Here is a 24,613-nt window from a genome sequence, read left to right on the forward strand (position 1 = left end):
AGGATAGAACGGCACTTCGTTTGCAGAGGACACTTCCTAGTTATTTTCGAATCCCCTTTCACCGCTCTGTCAGCGTGATGAAAGTGACAGCTGATGAGAGGAGAAGATACAGGATTTACCGTAATTGAAACTGTGATTTGGCAGCAGCGGGCGTTTCTCCCACTTCCTTACCCGCCCCCAAAGCAAATAATTAATCCTCTCTCTGGAGTAAATAATGTGAATGTTAATTTAAGGGGGGGAGACACCAGTCAGTGGTTCCCGTCAAAATGACTTCCCCTATACAGTACATATGTTTGCAAGTTGCCCGACTGAAAAAAACCGAGCCTTTTATGACCCTTGGATTGTGAGTGGCAAGGCAATTGGTGCTTAGAATGGTTTACTACAACGTGGCATCGTAAGTCAATTGTTATAGCTATAAGATGTAGACTGAAGTGAGCGTTGCAACCACCCTGCATTATGATCTGCATACAGTATTTTAGGTGGGAGCCGAGATGTCTTATAAGGCATTTCTAATAAAGACTTCAAGAGCATATTCACCTACTTGATTTTATTGGTGAATCTCAAAACTGCTCATTCAGGTTTCCCCTGAAGTACTACAAGTTCACACATACACGCACAGTCATTTTAAGCAGTTATGTTGCAAGAATGCAGCCAACGGGGGATGCAGATATTTCAAGCCGACTCGCTTCGCTAATAGCGATAGAAGATCTCCACTTTGACATGTTGATAACGCAATGCAACAGAAGGCATACACTTCAGATTACGGCGAAGGTCAGGCCTCCATCGCCCATCAGCTCCAAAGCCCGCGTTCAGTTAAACAGAACCGCGCCTTGCCCTCCATTGCTTTGCACGCTGTGCTTTTGCCTCCCTAAACTGCGCAAAAATGGAGGCGTGTGCTACTAGTCTATACTTTTCCGCTATCTATGGTGCTGAGTGTGCCGCAGACTATTTCCGGGATTGCTGGTCCTGATTGGTCACGGCGATGACGGTCAGGCTCTCCTTCCGGGAGGACGTTTCCGGCGACTTCTGTATCGTGGGGGTGAAGGGTTGCTGAAGGTGAGTGGAATACGGCCGTCCTTTGGGGGACCCTGTTGAATGTTTCCTAATATTGTGGTGTTAACGGGCCTTTTCTGTTCTTTATTCCCCCGCCTTCTGTTGCGGCGCTGGAATTCCTTGGTGTCCTAGCAGAGGTCCTTTTAATGTTCCTTCAAGTTGGTTTGCCTCTGGCTGCGCCTTTAACATGCAAGCAGAAGCCTATATAATTGTAGAAGCTACATCGCTGCCATCTTTATAAAGGAGAATCCGCATTAATTTTATTTCTCCTCCCCCCTTATTGTATGAAAAGAATGGCGTGAGTTTGAGTTCAACAGTCTAACTCTATTTTGCTTACTTGAAAATAAAGTAGTGAATTCATAGGGTTTACTCCCAGGTAAGTGTGTGCTGGTGTGAACTCCTCATTGGATTATTGTTTTGATGAAACTGAACCATTCTTCTGTTTGTCCCTCATCTGACCCTTCGCTAGCCATATAGCTTTGCTGCTTAGTTAGTGTTCTGATTATTTTCTCCCTATTAAGATTTCTTTCTGTTTTATTATTTTCTAGAAAGTAACAATGGCTGCCCGCAGATTTGCTCTGAAAGCAGTAGACTGGATGGCATTTGCTGAGCGAGTGCCTCCCAACCAGAAGCCCATGTTTAATGCCCTGAAAACACGCAGTGATTCTCTGACAGCCAAGTGAGTATGTCCCAGTGTGCAAACGGCACTGTGGAGCTATGTTTGCTAATTTCACTATTTCTTGTGTCAAATGCCTTGGTATTTGTGCAAGGTTGGTGCGATCGGCTATGTGCTAGCAGTAATAAATTAATAGAATGCCTTGTTTGGTTATATCTTTACAAATTACTTTGAACCAGTCACTGGTTTGTTAAGCCATATACCAGGTGTGGGGAACTTCCAGCCTGCAGTCCACATTAGATCTATGATGCTATTTTGGGCAGGCCACACTTACCTGCAATATCCTGTGTGCAGCACTTCTCAAGCACCTGGCACCCAGCTGATTGTCAAGTGTTGGGAAGCAGTGCGCAAAGCACTTTGTAGACCTTTTGTTCAGCACTTTCTAAGTGCCAAGCACAGGGCTTGTGAAGCTTTCTTAGGCCTGGACACAGTACTTCTCAATCACTTCTCAATCACCTGTTTGTTGGGCATTTGGGAAGTGCAGTGTGTAGGGCTGAGCAAGCTCTTTGATAGATGCTAATTCCCTGGTGTCATGATAATCCGGCCCAGCTATCAAAGTTGGCTCCCAGGTGTGGGTGGGGAGATTAATCCCTGGCCCACCAGGCCAAAAGGGTTCTTCACCCCTGCCATATACCCCACAGCTCTCTGCTCCATTCATTGTTGCTGAGATCAGCCTATTAAAGTGATATACAAATTTCATTTTGTTCTTTTTGGCAACTTTATGGCAGTCCTTTCTGCTGCAGATTATATTCTGTATATTTCTGTGATAAGCAGAATGTTAAAGGAAGATGTGCCCAGGGTGGGGGAATCTCTCCCCCTCGGAGGGCTGCAATATATTAGGCATCATCTCCTGGGAGCTTCATTCCAGTGGTGGGTCGAGTAAGATGCAAAAGTAAGTGGAATATTGGGTGTATTTCTAATCTTTTTACAATAGGCTTCATTCCAGGCATGCAAAAAGCCAGAGGTTTCTATACATATGTCTCACTATCTTTCATCCAGGTAAGTAAGAGACATACAGTATTGTTGTTCAAGGATGCATTCCACCCAGGCAAAAGGACTCAGAGGCAGAGCTGGACTAATGAGGGGTATATGGCCTGCTGAAGGGCACAGACTGGAGAAAGTCCCAAGGCCTCTGGTCCCCCGTCCCCCACTGCAACTGATATGGTTAAAATTATCTGATTGGCATTAGTAAGATTTGAGATGTCACATGCTGTTTCTGTGTCTCGACTGAAGTTTAGTTCTTTGCCTTAAGATTTGACAAAACCCTTTTATCAGCTTCTGGCAAAAGTGTATCAGTCTACTATTTTGGACTTAACTCACCAGTCATTGTTAGTGTGTACGATGAATCTTGCAAGCTTCATTATTGCTGTTGAATAGCTGAGAACATTGGCAGCTATGGTTAGCTATCCTTAAGGAGGGTGACAATAATGGGAGATGGCTACAGAAGTAAGAATTGCATGAAAACTTTTTGAAGTTGTACTAAATGTACTTTTCATTCATCTAAACAGGCTTGCTTCTTTGCCAGAGAACCCCCCAGCTATAGATTGGGCTTTTTACAAGACTGCAATTGCTGATAAGGCCATGGTAGATGAATTTGAGAAAAAGGTGAGGTTGTGTTATGCTACTTCAAATGTTTCAGAACCTAAATGAGGCACTGCATGTCACACAGTCTAGTGTATATTTTTAGGACCTTTCTTACCTTTGTGATTGTAAGTTGTTTTAAATTGCTTTTAATACTGTGTTTTAGTGTTGTAACCTGCCCTGGGACCTTAGGGTGAAGGGCAGGTAATTAATAATAATGATAATGATAATAATAATGATAATAATAATAATATTAATAATTAATAATAGAAATCACCCTGGTATAGTAATTATTTCCTTCTGGGTAATTTGACACCAATGTTGCAGCTGCATGGTGCTGTGCTCATAAAAAACAACAACAGCATTTTCTTGTCTTTAGCCAATTAGTACATTTCCCACCAACTTCTGCCTTGTGGATAGGCTAGAAAAGCTAAACTTGAAGCAATAATGCTGATTTTTATTTATTGTTGGATATGAACCGGGCAAGTATGTGTATCAATATAGATGGCTCCAGAGAACTTTGGTATATAAATCCAATAAAATGAATGAATGAATGAATGTCTGGCTTTCTTCATGTGGGACAGCGATAAATGTATGAAAGTGCAACCCAGAGAAGTTAGAGGACATTGAAACATGTTAACTCTTTAAGAATGAATCTGGATGGTGTGCATTTGCACTAGCTGTATGAGAACTGTCATTCATTGAAATGACTTGGGTACTGGCAAGCAAACTCTGTAAAATCAGCTAATCTCTGTTAGTAATCGGCTAGGCTTTCAGGTGGCTTGTTCCCAGTGTAGCCCACTACTTTAGACCAGACACTTGGTCTTGACCCACACTCGGATGGAGAGGATTGAACTGGGAGGCTAGAAAGTGCAAATCATACACTGCCACTGAGTTAAGGACCTCTTACAACTAAAGGGAAACAGACAGGAGTTGGAAAAGTTATCTCTGACTGTATATATGTCACTGACAGAATTGGACACAACACATTTAAAATACTTTCCCCTCAAATTTCACAGTTTAAAGCACTCAAGATTCCTGAGCCTGTGGATACCCAGACAGCTAAGATAGATGCCCAAGAAAAAGAGGCTGTAAGTGTGGTTTTTGTGTGCCTTTGTTCAGTTATATTTTGTGTATCCCACTTCAGTAAATTGTGTTAGACATTATTCCCTGCTCACCACTTACTATATTCTGCTTGTGATCGGCAATACTTCTGATTTTCCTCTGCTGGTATTTATTTATACAGTTTTTATATTGCTTAATGCAATAATAATCTCTAAGCAATCCTTGTCTGCAAACTATTGTAGTTGATGCACCAACCAAAGTTGTTAATGGTTACTCTGAGCCAACGAGGTCACTTGGACTACCACTGCTAGCAGCGGATCTAGAACACTGCCGTGCTATATACCTCCTTCAGAGAGAGGGCAACCACATCCAGAGTCTGTACGCAACCCAATTCCCAGACTTGGGAACTGCCTACTCATAGGGTCTCTGTCTTGCTAAGAGTCATTTGCAGTTTATTAGCCTATGACTGCATCCTGGTAGTGGTCTAGGGCTTGTTCAGATATTACTGAGAGATAAACCGGGATATCATTAAGATACCTTGCCCCAAATCTCCTAATAAGCATCTTCAGTTGCTTCCTGCAGATAGGACTAGGGACAAAATTGTGATTTGGGGCATCCCACAGATTAACTGGCAGGATGTCAAGACACAGTCACCAATACTTTTCTCTGGAACTGACCCTGTAAGTAGGAGTGAAATCTCCATAAAGCAATACCCCGCTACTCACAGATGGTCCAGGAGGATACTGTAGCCAAAGATATCAGAAGCAGCTGAGAAACTGAGAATTAATAGGGTTGTGCTCCCCCTGTCTCTGCCCTGAAGGAGGTCATCTATTGGAGCGCCCAAGACTAAATTCTGTCCCAAAGTCAGGCCTGAACCCAAACTGGAAAGGGGTAAGATAACTGGAATGTAGGGGCATGTCTAATGCAAAGGCTGCAAGCCTCAAGCTGATAGTTTGCATTATTATAGGCAAGAGAAAATGCAGTTTGTGGTGCAGATGGGCGGGGTATAAATAATAAATATTATTATTATAACATCACTAATATGCGAAGTGAATAATTTGCTGTGTTGCAGGACAAGAGTGCTGCTGCTTTCATACAAGCCTCTAAGCAACGTGTTGTTGAGCATGAGAAAGAGGTAAGTTGGTGATTTTCATGGTGTAAGTAGTCTGCTCCACCACGTTGCGTTCTCCTAATAAAGATCTGTTCTTTTTATTTTAAGTAGTCTTCTTCATAATGTACTAGTGATGGGCTATTGTCTTTTCTTTTCAAGCTTCAGAAGGTTAGAAGCATGATTCCTTTTGATCAGATGACAATGGAAGATTTCCAAGAGGCATTTCCAGGAAGTAGGCTGGACAAAGTAAAATACCCATTTTGGCCACACAAGCCTATTGCTGAATTGTAAGAGCTGTCTCTCCAAAAGAACTTTGCCGTATCCATCAACTCTAGAATCCCTGGGAGTATGTTAAATAAAGTAATTCTACAGGAATCTTAGTAGTCCTGTTTTGTCTTGTCTCTTGTTACTGATTTGTGCATATTTGCTTGAAAATAAGATCCATAGAGTTCAGTATGGATCCCAAATAAGGCTGTGTAGGATTGTTGCCTTAAATTTCTTTTTTTGAGGATTGAAAGCCTGAGTGGTTCAGCTAAAATTGCTAATATTGGCCCCAGATTCTAACTTTAACTTGATTTTTTGGGGACCCCCATTTGGTCCCCAGTCCTGGGCCTCCCCACCCTGGAGTGGGCAATTGTTTAGGTGCTCTGATCACTGACCGCGGATGGCTTTAAAGGTCAACACCAACATTTCTGAATTGTGCTAAGAAGCCAGTAAAGTTCTTCAAGCACCATTGTAGCACATTCTTGTGGCCGGTCCAGATTAATAATGCGGCTTTTATGTTCTGGACCTGCTGTAGTTTCTGAATGTGTTTGAAAGGCTCTGCATTGTCGCCTGCAGTCCATTGGCATGAGCGTCCTTCCCCACAAGAGGGTGCAGCTAGCATACAGCTAATACTAAAAAAAGGCGCTGCCTAAGCATTCAGGAACAGAACTGGAAGTAATACCTTGATCCTTAAAAGTGAGAATAACCCCACCCGGAAGAGACTGAACACAAACACTAGGATGTGCTGGGTCATTGGCCTTGGACAGTTTTTGTTGCGACTGAATTTCATTTTCACCAGCCTGCATCCAGTACTTTGCATCATGGCGCTTTCCAAACTTTGTACATTAAAAGAACACAAGGAGGTTCCACCCCACCCCTCCTTGAGCCAGGCACAAAGTGAGCTATTGAACACACACACACACACACACTGTACTTTTGATAAACTTTCTGAATGGTTCTTCAAAATGTTTATCCGGGGTGCTTTTTTAAAAAAATAACGTAGCAAAGACTAATATATCTGAGGCTGTCTTTTGAGTGTATTTTTGACCGTAGTATTTTTGACACTGTTCACCTGGCAAGCCACTACTGCAGTAGCTTTGAGAGATTTGTGGCCTTTGCCAATAAGAACTGTTTGAAAACTTTTTGCTATAAAAGTATAAATATTTAAATTGGCCTATAAGCGAAATTACCACTATAAAAGTCTTGTAAGCCTTAACAATGCCATAGAGCGATATTGTGGCTTTGATCAGTGCAACTGCGATCAGACCAGGACTACGCAACTCATGAGTCACGGAGCCAAATGCTAGTTAGATCGATTCACATGATAATCCTGCTTTGCTGCCTACAAAAAGCAGGTTGGGTGGCCATGTTAGTGGTCATCAAGAGCACTTAGCAGGGCATAGTCCATAGATGGTGGGGTTCAGCTTGATGGATTACAAATTGTGGAGAATAGGATTTGCCTGATGAAAGACAGGAAATATAAGCCATCTTCTCAGTGGAAGTTCTGAAATGACTTGGTAAACCTCCCCCCTTCCAGTTCTTTGTTTACACACTAGTGGTAGCAATGCCAGGTTTTTCCCCAGCATGTTAAGGAGGATAGCAATTGTTGAATTACTGATGCCCATGAATCTGAAAGGCATAGAAACTTTAACAGTGATAAAAGAAGATGCTAACCTAAAATACCAGAGATTTGGGTTTATAATTTAATACTCCATTTTTATTTTTTGTTGTTAATACCACATATAAATGACATTCTTTTCAGTCATGGTCTGGCCTGAGGCACAAAGATATCATTTTCAGAACAAATTCTAAATAAAGGGGGAATGGAAGCATTGCCTTGTAATGACTGACATGTTTAAAAATATTAAACAAGCTGAATGCCACAAATAAGGCACAGAGGAAAAGATTCAACACCATATTCTTTACCATGCTCAGTGGAACATACACCGGCAAGCAATGTGGAAAAATCCCACTGACAGTACCATCACATACATGGAAGTAATCTACCTGTAATCTACCGTCTGTGGAAAATCGTCAGCTCCCTCGGCCAGTAAAGCAAGATGAGCGCCACAACTTCAGAGTCATTTGCAACTGGACTTAACTGTCAGGGGTCCTTTACATTTTACCTTAATCTACCTGGAAGTAACTACCACCGAGTACAATTGAGCTTAGTCCCAGGTAAGTGTACAGAGGATTGCACCCTAATCTGCATATTCTAATATAATAATCACAAATGGCCTCAGCTTGGAAGACGCCGTATACGAATTACAGTAGCTCTAAAGCTAAAACCAGGAAAAATAACCTAAGGCTATAATGACCAGAAAATACATTACATTAACTTGAAGCAAATTCAAGGGAACTTGTTTCACAAGTCATATTCACGGATGTAAATTGATAATCGAAAATGCTTTAAGTCAGGGGTCAGCAAACTTGTTCAGCAGGGGGCCGGTCCACTGTCCCTCAGACCTTGTGGGGGGCCAGACTATATTTTTTGGGGGGGGATGAACGAATTCCTATACCCCACAAATAACCCAGAGGTGCATTTTAAATAAAAGGACATATTCTTCTCATGTAAAAACACGCTGATTCCCGGACTGTCCGCGGGCCAGATTTAGAAGGCAATTGGGCTTGATCCAGCCCCCGGACCTTAGTTTCCCTACCCATGCTTTAAGCAATGACAGTGATGTAGTAGTAAGCAGCAGCAGCAAAAGGGCACTCCTAACACATTCCTCTTTGCACCATCATTATATCTACCTACGACTTAATGCACAAGTTGCGCAAGTGAGCAACTTGTGCTCAGGCAGGTCCCACTCTGCCCCAGATGGAAGAGTGGGGGTGGAGCAGGGAAATAAATGGAAGGGGAAATGAATGTTGTGCGTGTGTGTTTATTGCGGTGTGGTTTTTTTTTTTGGGGGGGGGGGTTAATAAAAATGATTTTTGGGGGAAAACCTAAAGGGGAAGAATGTGGGTATGCGTGTGAATGGATGTCTGTATGAGTGAGGGTGAAGAGAGAATGGTCCAATAAAGGGGAGAAAGAAAGGTGGGCTGTCCCAGTTTCTGCCTTGGCCGCGCCCACCGCCACGTGCTGCCCTCCCCCTGCTCTGTTTGGCCTGGAGAGAAGTTTTTGTCCATCCCTGGCGTAACACATCACGACCCGCATAATGTGGATGAACAAGCGTGATGATCGGGACCAGGGAGACGTCCGTTTGCTGTTCCTGGGATAAAAATCGCACACGTGCATTCTTTCAGCCGAGTCCAGCTCCGCTTCCAGTCTGCCTGGTCGTGTGCATGCGTGTTCCTGATGCTGCTGCGCGTCTGAATTCTGGGAGGCAAGGGGAGATGCGGGCAGGATGTAACGGAGACGCGGAAAAGCTTTGCAGCGTAAAGGCGCGCACTGAGCACCCCAGGGGAGTGTCGAAAGCATCATGCAAACATGCCCAATCACTTCGGTTTGTTTTCATGCTTGTTTGCCAGGCTCTCGTCACCCTGCCCCTCTTTTATTTTATTTTGGAAGCTGATGTTCCGATGTATGCCTTTCTTCTATGGGATATTTGTCGCTGCTGCTTTCTAAAAAGCGCCATCGAGAGTTTAAGCACTAGGTAGAAATAAGCCGCGGACTTTGTCCGCAGTTTTCAGCAGGACCGTTTATACAGAATGCCCGAAACAGGAAATGAACAGGTAAGGAAGATTTCTTGCAGAGCATCTTCATGGATGACCACGTGGCCTAATGGATAAGGCGTCTGACTTCGGATCAGAAGATTGAGGGTTCGAGTCCCTTCGTGGTTGGTGTTTGTTATCTGTGAAGAAAGTTGCTGATATTTTTTCTTTCTTTCTCAGCGGGGAGTATATAAGGAAAGTGTAGACGTGTCTGGGTGTTTGTGCGTGTATTACATACAGAGAATATCAAGCGAAGCCCGGTGATTTCTGTAGTTCTTAAACTGCTTTAATATAAATAAGTCATGCTTTTTAACCTCTAAAGCCTTATAAGGACTGAGGCTCTGCTTGCAAACCTTATTTTTAAGAGTTTGCTTTTGGTTAGACTTCTGTGCCTGTTTTGGTTTTTGGGATTTCTTTATGTTGGGTTTGTCAAGGTGTCATATCATCCTCATCCTCAAATGTTTTTGCAACCAGAGACGTGCAATATTCATATTTTAATAAATGATAGAATGACTGAATATATAAAGGAAATAATTGGACAAGCCTTCTGGAAAGCAGGATGTTGCCAATTAGGTGCTTCGATCATCATTTCATAGCTGGGCTTTTAGGGTGGACCTTGTGAGAGGTAAGCTACAGTTCCATTATTCTTTGTGTGTAAGGAATGTGCTTTAAAATGTATGATGCATATACCTCCTCTCAGATCTCTTATATGCCACCTTGAACTTTCTGGAAGAAAAGATGAGATAAATGCATAACATTTCCTTTAATTATTATGGAACAGCTAACCACGTGGTCACATTTCACTCCTCCATTTCAGAATAATGTATGCTATAAACAATACTGAGAAAATCAGCCGAGCATAGAAAAACAGGCTCTCAGTAATAGCCATGATCCTGTTCCATTCTGCATTGGTAGCCATTTGGCTCTTCTCGGGATATAGCTGTTCCCTCATCTGTTTCACCTCTGAATAGATACTTCTGAGAAAGATGTAAGCCTCTGCTTCTGCATCTTCTTTGCCTGCCAGGACGTGATCACAGGGCTCTTTCTGCTCATCTGAAATATAAAGAAGCACACGTAGCAAATCCTTAGCTAAGTTGGAGCTCTATCACTGGAAGTCCTGGGCCAGAGGCGATGATGATATTATGGCTCAGCTACAGATGGCAAATTATGCCTTCATAAGGCTTTCTATGATATTTGAGGACCAAACACTGCACAGGTGGCATCCAGTATCATATAGAATCAGCTGTGCAATTTTTTACTGTGCACCAAACTTACTAAGTTTTGGGAGAAAGTGCTGGACTGTATATAGTGTCTTGTTTATAAACGGGAAAAAAATAAGATTTTCAAAGGTGAGTATGCTCTTAAACTATATACCTGTTGTATCAAAATTGACATCCGGACAGCAAAAATGGATTCTACAGTAAAAGCATGTGTTTCAAAGACATATTGCCCATATTACATCTCCAACAAAGAGCTACGTTAGATAGTCCTTTCTTATACAAATGTAAGGGAGCTCAATAGATTCCAAATAGTATTTTCTATTGTATAAGTCTTGGTTTAAGTTCCACTGATACGTCTAATACTGAAGCCACGACATTTTCCTGCTGTCTAGGTAATAGTGAACATTCCAATTCTTTATTCCAATCGTTTCTTAAACTTCATATCAGACATATGTTGTTGTTGTTAATAAACTGTGGAATATTTTCTGCTCTGGGGACCTCTGGCTCTTCCCCACTACTCAAACCTGGTTTGTGTATCACTTGTAATAATGAGGGTTGCCCTGGCCTTCTATCAGTCATTTTTAGAAGTTGTAAAATGAGTTTTTCAAAGGTTTTTTGCACACTATAAACTCCTTCTCTCTCTGAGCCCATTGAGCTTGGGCTGGGCTGGCACAAAGAGCACACTGCACTGAACCTGCATAGAATATAATTCTAATGAGTTCCCTGTCCCTTGCGAAGTACCCCCAAGAGAGGGCAGTTTGTATCAGAAAGGGCCCCAAAGCTCCCCATATTAAGTGTAGTCTTTTAAATGTGTCTGTGGGGGTTATTGTTTTGTTTTAATTATTTACTTTTGTTTTTATCCTGTATTTTATTCTGTGAACCGCCCTGTGATCTTGCGATGAAGGGCAGTATATAAATTTAATAAATAATAATAATAATTTTAAAATAATTTTAAAAGTAATAACATTTTATTTCAGACAGTGGAGCTGGAGGGCAGCCCACTCTGGTCATTTGTCCAGTGTGTGTTTTGCAATAATCTGTTATAAGGTGCCTTGAGGATCATTCAGCCAAATCTTACATAATGCATCATCAGCATCACCTGTATTATCCTTCACCTGCAGGTGTCAGCGCAGGTTACAACAGTTTATAAATCCAAATTAAAAACAGCCAAAACAGATTACAAGCACAGGGATAGGGCAGGCCCTGAAAACACGCATCCCAGGTGTCAAAGGCCTGGGTATTTATTTAGAGGTGCATCTAAATAAATAAATCACAAATCTATAAATGCTAGGCTGACACCCGAGCCTGAGCTCGGGTAGCTTTAGACAAATAGCACATCCTGTCAGGAAATACTCCAGGTACTTTCACATGCAAACGATACTGGGGTATAGTGGGCTCACATTCAAAATCCATAGTAATCAATTTTCCATAATGTGTCTTCCCTTTGCCCTCCTCCTTTTGCATTTACTTTTTGAAAAATGAATTATGGGCTGTCTGTCGCAGGGATCATCATTCTTCACAGTGGTCATTGTAAACCTTTGAGACCTAACACAGGAGCCCCCTTCTGCATATTTTGGCATATATGATTTACACCTTCCCTCCCTCTCTCTGTGCTGGCTGCTGTTCACTATTATTCTCTCTCAACTTGTACAATTTTAAATGTGTGTGTGTGTGTGTTCTGTGTAAAATGTTGCCAGCCTTTTGTGCTCACAAATGCAAAGGAAACAGACCATTCACAGGTTGATCTGATCTTTGATGCCATGAAACACTGACCTGCTGTGCAGTAATTTATGGGTTTGGGGCTGTTCAATCAAAGTATTAATTTCTTATGAATACTGACCAGGATAAGGAACGTATTTTTCAGATGTTTTCTTCTTTCTCCTAGAGGAAATGAGTCTCTCGCATTTGAGGAACCAACGGGGAGGTTTCATCTCCTTCAGAGACCTTGTCACATAATTCTCAAGGAGGCTGACAACCATCAGCAGGAAAACTCCCATGAAAAATTTTGCTGCAAAATGAAAGGATGTTAGATGGATCTTTCCTAGCGCTATCAAATAATTACTTTCCCATTATAAGCTGCAAGTAGAAGGACTCTTGACTTTTCCCAACAGTGTTTAGGAGCATTTCATTTTTTCTATTTGTACTTCCTAAGTTCTGTTCTTGCCAACAAAGGTCCGTATAGTAGAAGCTATGGTTTTCCCAGTAGTGATGTATGGAAGTGAAAGCTGGACCATAAAGAAGGCTGACTGCCGAAGAATTGATGCTTTTGAATTATGGTGCTGGAGGAGACTCTTGAGAGTCCCATGGACTGCAAGAAGATCAAACCTATCCATTCTGAAGGAAATCAGCCCTGAGTGCTCACTGGAAGGACAGATCGTGAAGCTGAGGCTCCAATACTTTGGCCACCTCATGAGAAGAGAAGACTCCCTGGAAAAGACCCTGATGTTGGGAAAGATGGAGGGCACAAGGAGAAGGGGATGACAGAGGATGAGATGGTTGGATAGTGTTCTCGAAGCTACCAGCATGAGTTTGACCAAACTGCGGGAGGCAGTGGAAGACAGGAGTGCCTGGTGTACTCTGATCCATGGGGTCATGGACACGACTAAACGACTAAACAACAACAAGTTCTGTTCACCTCACACTAGGCATGATGTAGCTGCTGGGGAATAGATGGGGAAATACAGGGCAACAGTGATTGGACAATGGCATCATGTGTGTGCCCTGAAAAAAGTGAATGAACACAGCTTGGCTATTCCACACTAAACGCCTAGTATGGAAGTGCCCCAAAATAGATGGTGGCTTAGCACTAGCATTCTATAACCTTGCATTCCCAGCCGAGACATGCCAGTAACTAGATCCACTCCAATAAGACCTTTGTGTCTCAGTCTCAAAGTGATTTCATCTGGTTATTTGAAATTTCTACAAGGCATAAGGGTAGGGGGAACCCCATTAGCAGATTTGGGGCAGGGGTAGGAGAGGGAGGACAAGTGCCATTGTGCTCACGGAAGCTGTTCCATGCACAGAGTGATTTAGCTGGGTACAACCCAAAGAAGCATTAAGAAGCAGGAAGTTGATTTATGTTGGAACCTTCTTATTAGGACGCTTTTAAATGAAGAATACACTTAGGTAGGGCTGCCATATATTCAGAATTTTCTGGGAATAACCAGGATTTGTCCGTCAAAAATGGCATCTGGGTGGAATTTTTGCAAACTGGTTAAAATGTCTGGGGAAACCCAAGTATATGGCAGCCAATATCAGAAGTGTTGTTTATTTTTTGGGTGAATTTCTGAAAAAAATACCAAAAAAAAAAAAAAAGCTTTAAAACCAGATTTTCACTTCTTGAAATATGGCAACCCTAACTTAGGCAAAGAAAAGCTGCTGCTTAATTTACACAATTACTATATATTTAAAGCACATACTTTCCCTCAAAGAATTCTGGGCATTGTACAGTGGTACCTCGGGTTAAGAACTTAATTCGTTCTGGAGGTCCGTTCTCAACCTGAAACTGTTCTTAACCTGAGGTACCACTTTAGTTAATGGGGCCTCCTACTGCTGCTGCTGTGCAATTTCTGTTCTCATCCTGAAGCAAAGTTCTTAACCCGAGGTACTATTTCTGGGTTAGCGGAGTCTGTAACCTGAAGCGTCTATAACCCGAGGTACCACTAGTTTGCTAAAGGGTGCTGGGAATGGTAACTTGGTGAGGGCAAACTTACATTGCCTAAAATTCTTTGAGGGAAAGCATGTGTTTCGAATGTGCTTTAAAGGCATGGTGTATACTAGAGTGGCCAGCTTGTGAGGGCAATTAGGGAGCCCATGTTACACACGTGGGATGTTGGAAGCAGCTGAGGCAGAGCCAGATGTGGTGGCCCAACAGCTTCAATGGCTGGTGGCTCCTCCTCTGCCTTCTACTGGTGCCACCACCGATGGGAGGCTTCTTTGACCCTCCTTTCCCTCCAAAGCAGGGGTCAGCAACCTAAGGCTGGAAGTGGCCCATGGAAGTCGTTTGACTTGCCCACGAGCCACCCCTGAATTGAGGTGCCCGCTCGCGCGCTGTGCTAAACCGGCGCAACACGGCGTGGGGACTCACTTCCGCAGTGCCAGAAATTGCTGGCACTCACACACAGACACTGGAAATCGGATGTGTGTGCAATCTGGCCTACAGAGGGATCTCTGCGGGACTGATCCAGTCTAGGCAAGATAAACCTTGCTGACCCCTGCTCCAAAGCATCAGCAGGAGGAGAAGGAGCTGGCCACTGGCAGCATCCTGCACTTTGCGCTTTGCCTCTACCCTTTTCAGACATTGTGTCCACACCCACCACAAAAATATTCAGGGGACCCAAAAGGGCTCGGCTCCCAGGCTCTGGTGCCCCTGGTGTGTACACAGACACAGTACTGATTGCAAAATATCAGCCCATGTCTTCTAGCTAGATTAGCCTTGTGCAAAGTTTTGCCAGAAGGATATCCGAGGTTGTAATCCTATACTTATTTATCTGGGAGTAAGCCTACTGAACTTAGTAGTTGCTTCTGAGTAGACATGCATAGGATTGCGCTGTGAAGGTTCCTCAGGACAAGAGAGTATTCTATAATATAGCTCATATACGTATAATATACATTGTTCCCTGACAACGTGAGTTTATTATACGTCCACTTGAAATTACTGTTGCTTACCTATTATAGGGGGGTCATCTGAGGATGCTGGCAGAATACTATTTAGAATCAGCGACAAAAAAGAGACTTCTAGGATCAATGTGATCTTGACGTTGATCTTTTCTGAATCACTGGCAGAAGTGAAGGAAACAGCCATATCCAGGAAGAAAAGAACAGCAGTTGGGATGATCAGATTCAGCACATACAGAATAGGACGCCTCTGCATAAAAATCTGTTGAGAGATTAAAAACACATCAAACTGCTTGAAGACAACAACAAACGCAAGTGGGATTTGATTGCAACAAGGAGTCATCCCCTAATTTTCAAAACTTGACAGCTAGGGGTTGTTTATCCCCCCCCCCATTGAACCGAAACAGGTGTTCCAGTGGGTCCCTGAGGCTAGGGGCTCTTCCAACTTTCTCCTTCAGACAATCCTTCTGCATTGACTTTTCTGTCAAGGATCTATCATGCATTGCAGAAGATGCTGAGTCATGTTTCAGGTTGCGTGCTCAGCCACCTCCCCACTGCCTGCACAAAGAACACCTCTGCATAACAACTCCATCTTCTTAATAAGGAAGCCCAGATTATAAACATCCAAGAAATCCCATGCTTTCTTAGAATAAAGGCCATTCCCTTCTCCAGACTGTGGTCCAGGCATCTGATCGGCATTTTACTCATACCCTCCAATATTACTCAGATGAAAATAGGGTCATTTCTCATTCCCCCCAATTTACCCTCCTCGACACCCCATTTTGTGGTGTCCCCCCGCAGAGCATTTCCTGTCAGAAGGAGGGCAAGTGCCACCACTACACAAAAGAGACACAGCACACATCCCTGCAGAGAATATTCTGTAATCCCAATTTTATTTTATTCTTTGGTAGATTTAGCAAAAGAAAAACAGCAATAAATAAAGTTTAGAAAGGGGCATGGACACAAAGCATTAAAAAATAAGAATCAATATTCCTTGTGTTCTGCTCTGCCTATCTGCCCACCCAGGGCAGCCCTATCCTCTGCCTGCCCCTCACAGCTGATATGTCATATGGGGCTGAAGAAGAAGAAGAAGAGTTTGCATTTGATATGCCGCTTTATCACTACCTGAAGGAGTCTCAAAGCAGCTAACAATCTCCTTTCCCTTCCTCCCCCACAACAAACACTCTGTGAGGTGTGTGGGGCTGAGAGACTTCAGGGAAGTGTGACTAGCCCAAGGTCACCCAGCAGCTGCATGTGGAAGAGCAGGGAAGCGAACCCGGTTCACCAGATTACAAGTCTACCGTTCGTAACCACTACACCACACTGAGCCTCTTCTCCTCACCTGCTCTCCAGGAGCTATTATGAGCTGCCTAAAGGAGGAGGCCAGCAGCAGCGGCTATAGAGACCACCACTGCCACCATAATGGTCACTTGGAACAAGTGCCAGCTCATTCTCCCCTCTCCCCCCAAGCTCGGTGCTGGCAGTGCTGGCAGGGGAATAGAGACATTCCGGGATCAAATCAGAAGCTGGGATGGCTTTCGTAATTCTGGGACTGCCTTTGGAAAATTGTAGGGTATTATTTTACTTCGCAACCTGTCTCTTCCATAGGATCTAAAATGAAATGGGTAATACATAATTGGGGATAGTGAGTCCCCTAGGCGATCAGTATTCTGTTTCTGGGCTCTTATACCATACGTTGTGACCACCAGTGACTTAACGGTATTTCTTGAAGAAGAATCCTCCGTAGCGACAACAAAATTTCATTGAAACAATGCAATCTGCAGAATGTTTCCTGTTAAACAATGGAAGTCAAAGCCCTGATGAGCAACTCATCAGTCTTATATACCTGGTAAGTCACCGTACTATAGTTCATCTCAAGACCAGTCATGGTATCACGGGAAACAATAATGTTGTTGTACTTCCACTCCCCATTGGTCAAGTATAGGTTGCGATCTTTGGCATCCAATTTAGTGGAAAACGTTTTGTCCGACATTTTCACTTCCTTATCTGGAGCGAGAAAAAAACAAAAGGACAGCAGCTTAAGATGGGGTTCTGTTTTCCTTGTAGCCTCTACATAACCTCCCCACTCCACCATCCAAACAAAGGAGACCTAAACTCTTAAAATGCTTTGCGCGATATAGTAATAATTCAGCAATGCTAACTCATATTCGCCAACTCTTCATATTTATCAGAGACAGTTCCTATTTTCTGGTACTATATGTGGTAAATTACATTTCCCTCCTTTTTTGGCAGGAAATGTTGCAGGTGCCTAAGAAACCCCAATGAATTATATGCTTTCCTCAGTTGCTAACAGCAGGGTGTGTGTTGTACAGTGGTACCTCGGGTTAAGAACTTAATTCATTCTGGAGGTCCGTTCTTAACCTGAAACTGTTCTTAACCTGAGGTACCACTTTAGCTAATGGGCCTCCCGCGGCTGCCACGCCGCTGCTGCACGATTTCTGTTCTCATCCTGAAGCAAAGTTCTTAACCCAAGGTACTATTTCTGGATTAGGAGAGTCTGTAACCTGAAGCGTCTGTAACCTGAGGTACCACTGTATAATAGAACTGCAATGAGGACAGGAAAAGCCATGCTGGTTGCTTAGTGCTGTTTCCTCACGTCCTGCTTACAGGCTTCCCTTCAGCATCTGATTGGATGCTGTGGGAAATGGGATTCTGGGCCAGTTAGGCCTTTGGTCTGACCCATCAAGACTCTTCTTATGCCCTTACTGGCTAAAACGTCCTCCTACCATGGCCACTTCCAGACTTCTGCCGTTTTGTGGGTGGGATCAATTTTCATACCAGCAAATTCTGGTTGTGCAATTAAAGCAGATTAGGGGCTACTGTGCAACAAAATCCCTCCCCTCAACCATGGTGTGGTGTCTTACTTTCCCCTCCCCCTTTTCTTTTGCACCTGTCATCAAAACAGGTGGAGTCAAGGGGGAGCAACATTTGTTTGGGGGGGCTGTGCTGGTGGGGGTGGAGACGCCCCCCAATATTTTGTTCAAGTTGGCGCCAATGTCAAGCAGCAATCGTACTCGAGAGAGTAATGTGCTGTTTACGGCTTACCTGAATGCATGGGGGAGAGCACAGTTATGTTGCAAGCCTGCTTATCAAAAGGAAAGGTGAAGATGTGCAGACTGCAAGATGATGTCAGGTGAAAAGCCTGGTGCTGCATCATGTCTCCACTGGAAGAAACGCGAAGGAATGGGCTGGTTCTGGACTTCTCTTCATTGGCCCTGAAACATTGCCATTAAGGACCAAGAGATTAAGCAACAGGCTTGGAATCACTTGTTTTAGTTCAGGTAGCCCTTTCGCAGCTTTCCCTGCCCCTCGCCATCCCAATGTCCTTTTCTCTCTATGCTTTTTTGATTATTTGGTATTGGGTTGGTTATATGTGATAGTGTTTTTAATACTATTTGCACATGCAAAAGTTCTGCTTTATTTCTAATCAGTGCATGTCCTGTGGCTTACCGCTGAAATCCTGCAACTTTTTGCACCCTTAAATGTTCCTTTTTTGTTTCGTCTTGGTTTTGTTCCGCTATAGCAAAAGAGTGTCCCTCCAGATGGCAATAGTGCAATAACATTGGGGGGGAAATCACAGAACAACCAATAACGCTGAGAGATGTGTGGACCACCACTGAGGCACTATTCTTATGTTAATAACACATTACAGAATACACCTGTAAAAAACACCAGTCTGGAGGAGCACAGAGAGCAAGAGAATACAATGCATGCCGCCACACAAATTAATGCCACAGAGCTACAGATCCGACCCAAACAGCTGGTATTAATTTTAGTGGGAGAAGCCACACAGAATCTTACATTCTCCACAGCTCTTAAAAGTATCTGAGCTTTTCAAGATCTGGAAGCAGCTGGCCAGGCAGAATTAAGTACGTTTACACCCCATTGATGATTTCAGCAGGAGAATTAAAATCATCTTACCTCTGTCCAGCTGAAATCAATTGTGTTTACCTTTGTCTAAACCAAACTCATGTGAAGTATCAAGACAGGCAAACACTCCAGGGATCAAAATTGACTGAAGACCACAAATGCCCCAGATAGTTGGGAGAGGGAAGACATCACCATTACTAGCGTGTTGCTATAGTTTGCCTGTGGGGGTTGTTTTGCTTTTATGGTATAATGCAGTGGTTTACAACCAATGTGCTGTGGCACCCTGGGGTGCCTTGAATGATGGTCAGGGGTGCCGCAGGGCAACACCGGCCTCTGCCCCTCTTTCCTTCCCTCCCTCCTCTGATGCCTTCTTGCACCTCTGCCTCCCAAAGGCTTGCACGGCTGTTTGTTGCAGCAGCCCTGGCTACCAGCTCCCCAGGCAAATGGTGCCTCTGGGAGGCACCTCTCTTTGGGGTGGGGGGGGGGCAGCTCAGAGATCAGCTGCCCAGAGGACTCCCAAGGAGAGGGGAGAAGAGGCTGAAGGAACACTCCACAAGGGAGGGTGTTTGAAAAGGGGTGAGGGGCTGCCAGCTCTACAGGCAAAGTGTGACGTAACAGGGTTCCTGAGCCCCACAGGGGTGCCACAGAAAGAACGTAGTTGGTTAAGGGAGCTGTGGACTCAAAAAGGTTGAAAATCTCTGATATAATGTATTTATTTTAATGTTTTAAAATGTGTTGCAAGTCACTTGGAGACCTTTGGGTAACTAGTAACTAACAAGTCTAATTAACTTATCACCATTGCTACCACCAATATAGCCATTTGTTTACTCTCTAGCATGAATTTTAAATTTTCTAACTTCATCTAACTATTTGTGGGTGTTTCCCAAAGCTTAAACCATCATTTCATCTGCAAACAACACTTATTTAGTATTCAGAATGTTGGAGCTGCTAAAGCTTTTTTGGGAGGGAAGGGGAGAAATCAACATAAGCATTGCTTTAAATAAGTTGCCAATGGAATAAATGATCCTTACTGTTCTTCTATAGAGATTTCAGGGATCCAGAATTTATCCGCTGGGAGAGTGAGATGGGTAATGCCACAGAAGTCAGAGGAATTCCATGACACAAAGTCATTTCTCCATTTCTACATTACAGAGTTGAGTGAGCAAAAGGATTAGTGTACAACATCTCAGTCTGCTTATTTAGGAGAACTGATAAAATCTCTGCGCAGTGGACATAAAGCAATGACTATTAATAACAGCCTGAGAAGATCAGCATTAAAAAACCCAACAATCAAGTAAAGGATATGTGCAAATATGCTTGTAGAAATAAAAATGTTTTAGTAGGCATCTAAATCAGTACAGTGGTACCTCGCAAGACGAATGCCTTGCAAGACGAAAAACTCGCAAGACGAAAGAGTTTTTTGTTTTTTGAGTTGCTTCGCAAGACGAATTTCCCTATGGGCTTGCTTCGCAAGACGAAAACGTCTTGCGCCTTTTTCTTAAAACTGTCAATGCATTCCTATGGGAAACCGTCAATGCATTTCCTATGGGAAACCGTGCTTCGCAAGACGAAAAATTCACAAGACGAAAAAACCCGCAGAACGAATTAATTTCGTCTTGCAGGGCACCACTGTATAATGAAAGTGCTTGCTGTCACATTGAAATACTGACTTCTCACAAATGTGGAACAAACATGATATAGCATTTGTAACTGTGCAAGTTCTGCAGATCAAAGTGGTCAAACAGGTATGTATGGGTCAAGGTGCTCTCTCAAGTAAACAGTTTCCAAATTCTTAATGGCTTTATATACTAATAGTAAAATGTTAAATTTGGCCCACTCAGCAATTCTGCAGCAAGATCTGCAGATCTTGAAGCAGAAGTATAATGTGGTCCAGGATTTCACTCCTGTTAGCAATCGTGCTGCACCGTTCTGCACTAACTGCAGTTTCCAGACCAACCATAAGGGGAGCCCCACAAAGAGTGCATTGCAGTCATTCAGTTGTGAAGTTATGGGTCTGCTATGGGTCAAGCTATCTCGGTCCAGGAATGGCCATAGCTGCTGTACCAGCTGAAGTTGGCAAAAGGTTATCCTAGACACAATGTTCATCTGGGCCTTCAGCAACAAAATTGAATCCAGGAGCACCCTAAGATTGCTCCTACAAAAGGAGTGCGACCCTTTCTAGGTCAGGCAGCTGGCCCATTTCTTGGAAATGGGAAGGACTCCGCCCCATTCCTTTTCCTTACCAAGATGCAAGCTCAGCTGGACAAACCATGGGCTAGTACAATATGATAAAAAAGGAGAGCCTTACCACAAACAGCCAGAAGTAAGTTGTAATCACTTGCAACTTCTCTACCTGTAAAGAAACAAAAACAGAAGGGGCACAACCCATCCACAGTGATGCACCTTCCGAAATTGACGGGCTTAACTCTTTAACTTGAAATCAGTGGAACATAAAAATGCTTCACTTTGTCTGGATCACCCCCAAATTATAAAATTCCCTCCTCCTCGCTTGTTTGAAGTGTGAAGCTTGCCAGAGATTTTGGCGTCTTACCACAGCCAGGATAGAGACGAGAGTAAAATCCAACTTGACAGTCAAAGGTTTTCTCCAGTCCTTCTTGGGTCTGGTATACAGGAGGAGCTTGTTGTCGTTAGAAATATTCAGATATTCAACCACACTGTGATGTGAACAGTTCCATGTGAAGGCAATTCCTACTGCAAATGGAATGAAAAGTTTTCTTATTCCTAACCACCACTCAAGCCAGGAACAGCCTTTCTCACTAACTGCCTATTACGGATGGCAACATATGAGAGCAAAATCACTGTTCCTAATTCAGACACTAATCCATCCCTTGGACCGTCATCATAGGAAAGAGAGTCTTACCTGGGAACAGAGCAAAAAGGGCACAGCAGACAAACGATTTCCACATTCTTCTTCTGCACCTGAGAGATGGCAACAGACTGCGGAGGCTGTGCAAGGAGCCGAATGAGGAGGCATCAATGAATTTTAAACCTTGCAGGGATGAAGTGCACACTATAAACTTTGGTCAAAGTCTCGCACAAAAGCCCTCTTGGGAGCGAGCTTCTTTGAAATTATTAATACTTTATTTCCTGTAAACAAGAAGAGCACTTTTCTCACACCAAGGTAGCCACTCTGGGCGGCTCCCAACAGAATATTGAAAACACAATGAAACATCAAACGTTAAAAACTTCCCTAAAGTTTTTATGAGGGCCATTGCTTAGGGAACCAAAAGTGTGCCACCCATGCTCGAGAGGAAGACACCAGTCCAATGAGGACTGAGTGTGTTCAGTGAGCACAGAACACTGGATGCCTCGGGTTAAGAACTTAATTCGTTCTAGAGGTCTGTTCTTAACCTGAGGCACTACTTTAGCTAACGGGGCCTCCCACTGCCGCCGTGCGATTTCTGTTCTTATCCTGAGGTAAAGTTCTTAACCCGAGGTACTATTTCTGGGTTAGCAGAGTCCGTAACTTGAAGCATCTGTAACCTAAAGCACCTGTAACCCAAGGTACCACTGTACTGGGGGAACAGAGTATTTCCAGTTCTGAAGAGCAGCATTTCACAGGGCAATGTAGGCTGTTGGTCCCACTTGTTTTCCATTACTGAGGCGGTCCCCAACATCCTATTTTTTGAGCATTCACCCTGATCTATTTTATGGCAGGTTAGACAATGCTGGCTGTTTAATGAGCGTTCATTCTGATCTGTTGGCATGGAGGTTAGATGATGTTGCGTCAAAGCGAGCTCTATCCCGTACTTTCCAGCATGTTTCCCTGTTCCCTATCCTTATTGCAAAAAATCAGGCCTTTTGGAGAGGGGGGGTCTGTTGTACAAGACCATCTAATCCAATCTAAAGCTCTGCCTCCATGGTTGGAGGCAGTTGTTGGACTCCATTGAGAGGTAATGGAGTGCCCATTCATGGGTGAAGTAAAACCACTTAAGAATCACAGTGCCTGCTGTGGCCGCAGAGACCGGTAACTCATAACTGCTGCCTCCTGTGTTGTTTTTACTGCATTAGCAGCACCGAAGTGGCCTCCCTGGGCGCAAAGCTGGGTAGTGTGTGGGCTGGCCAGTTGACAGGACCCCACTCTCAGCCTCACTGATGTGGTCCAAAGGAAAGCAGAGCAATATGTCTGGCACCAGCTTGGCTGCAGGAGTTGCTGGAAAGACGTTTACAAGGCGCCATCTAACCTCCTTAGGGACTCCACTCAGATTTGTGTAGGATTTACTCTTTAGCCTTCTCTTCTTCCAAAGATAGTACCTCAAGACAGTGGGTTCAGATTTTCCCTCAAGGTTTACTTTCGAAGCCTTTCTCTTGAATGAGCAAAGCAGTGGAGGTTTGGGATCAGAGTTTTACTACTCCTAGATGGGCTGCCTTCCCAGGTTGATGAGCCCTACAGCACATGCAGAAACCACCTTCTTGACCAATGGCACCATTCTTGGTCTTGTCTGTTCAACTCACCAGAGTATATTTTCACATGCAGGGGAAGTCGCTAACTCACCAATGGGTTTGAGACCCACTGGCTACCCTCACGTGGTTTAGCCAACCAGTTGAAGCCATTTCTGGGATGTCACATGCTGACAGCTTCTAGGAGCCACAGGTGAGAGCTGAGTTCAGGGTGGTGACCAAATGTGGCCAAACTACCCCAGAAGGCGCACAACATGTCCCCCAGCAGAGGTACCACCCTCCTAACACCATATACACCCCGGAGGCTGTAATGTTTCTGAATACCAGTTGTTTGAAACCACAGGAGGGGAGAGTGCTCTTGTGCTCAGATTGTAATTATTATTATTATTATTATTATTATTATTATACTTGCAGTTTTTCTACAGGTGCCTGGCTGGCCCCTGTGAGGACAGAATGCTATCAGATGGGCAATTGGCCTGATCTTTCAGGATCTTATTGTATTTTTAAGTGCACAACCTGAATTTCCCCATATGTGATTGACCCCCCCCCCCTGGAAAAAGAGTGACAGTCTGGAAGCACCTTAAGTCTTTTGTCCTCATTCTCAACCAACAGTTTCATTTCAGGGAAAGAAGAGTGATCTGTAAGGCGAGCAGCATCTGCCCTTTCTGCTCCACCTATTTTTATTGGTTCACTTTCCAATAAAACTAAACTTGGGGTGGGTGGGGGATGATTAGGAAAAAGCCAACAACTGAAGGCAGTGGCAAGGACCCATCTCCTTAATGGAAAGTTGAAGCTCTCTTCTGACGCTGCGGTTATTGAAACACAACTGCACATTTCATATGCATATTGAAAATGGATCCCTGGGGCTTTCTGGGTGGCAGATAATGGAGAAGAAGGAACATAGCCAAAATGCTGTACTGGACAGATGTCTGTGATGGGTTACTTAATGTTAATTGCTTCAAAGCAGTGGCCTCAATTCGAAGGAATCAGAGAAGTTCCTTTGGTTACATCCTGTTCAATTACATGGAATTTGCAAGCTGCTTCCTTGCCTTTTCC

At 43.6% G+C, this 24,613-nt stretch overlaps 2 protein-coding genes across 2 annotated transcripts; one reads left to right on the plus strand and one right to left on the minus strand.

Annotated features, from left to right (window-relative positions):
• The first annotated feature begins 916 nt into the window (after positions 1-916).
• Positions 917-5,861, plus strand: ATP5PD (ATP synthase peripheral stalk subunit d). The gene is made up of 6 exons (XM_083429057.1): positions 917-1,056; positions 1,602-1,732; positions 3,238-3,334; positions 4,330-4,401; positions 5,448-5,510; positions 5,646-5,861. The coding sequence occupies exons 2-6, from the start codon at positions 1,611-1,613 to the stop codon at positions 5,775-5,777; spliced, it is 486 nt and encodes a 161-aa protein (XP_083285183.1). The 5' UTR covers positions 917-1,056; positions 1,602-1,610; the 3' UTR covers positions 5,778-5,861.
• Positions 5,862-10,120: 4,259 nt separating this feature from the next.
• Positions 10,121-22,083, minus strand: LOC310672611 (5-hydroxytryptamine receptor 3A-like). The gene is made up of 9 exons (XM_083430076.1): positions 22,017-22,083; positions 21,687-21,847; positions 21,444-21,488; positions 20,167-20,276; positions 18,311-18,480; positions 17,091-17,251; positions 15,296-15,506; positions 12,468-12,635; positions 10,121-10,460 (listed from the first exon to the last, which is right to left on the minus strand). The coding sequence occupies exons 1-9, from the start codon at positions 22,060-22,062 to the stop codon at positions 10,201-10,203; spliced, it is 1,332 nt and encodes a 443-aa protein (XP_083286202.1). The 5' UTR covers positions 22,063-22,083; the 3' UTR covers positions 10,121-10,200.
• Between the last annotated feature and the right edge of the window lie 2,530 nt (positions 22,084-24,613).

This window comes from Podarcis tiliguerta (assembly GCF_965153285.1).
Source record: "Podarcis tiliguerta genome assembly, chromosome: 2".
NCBI classification, from domain to species: domain Eukaryota; kingdom Metazoa; phylum Chordata; class Lepidosauria; order Squamata; family Lacertidae; genus Podarcis; species Podarcis tiliguerta.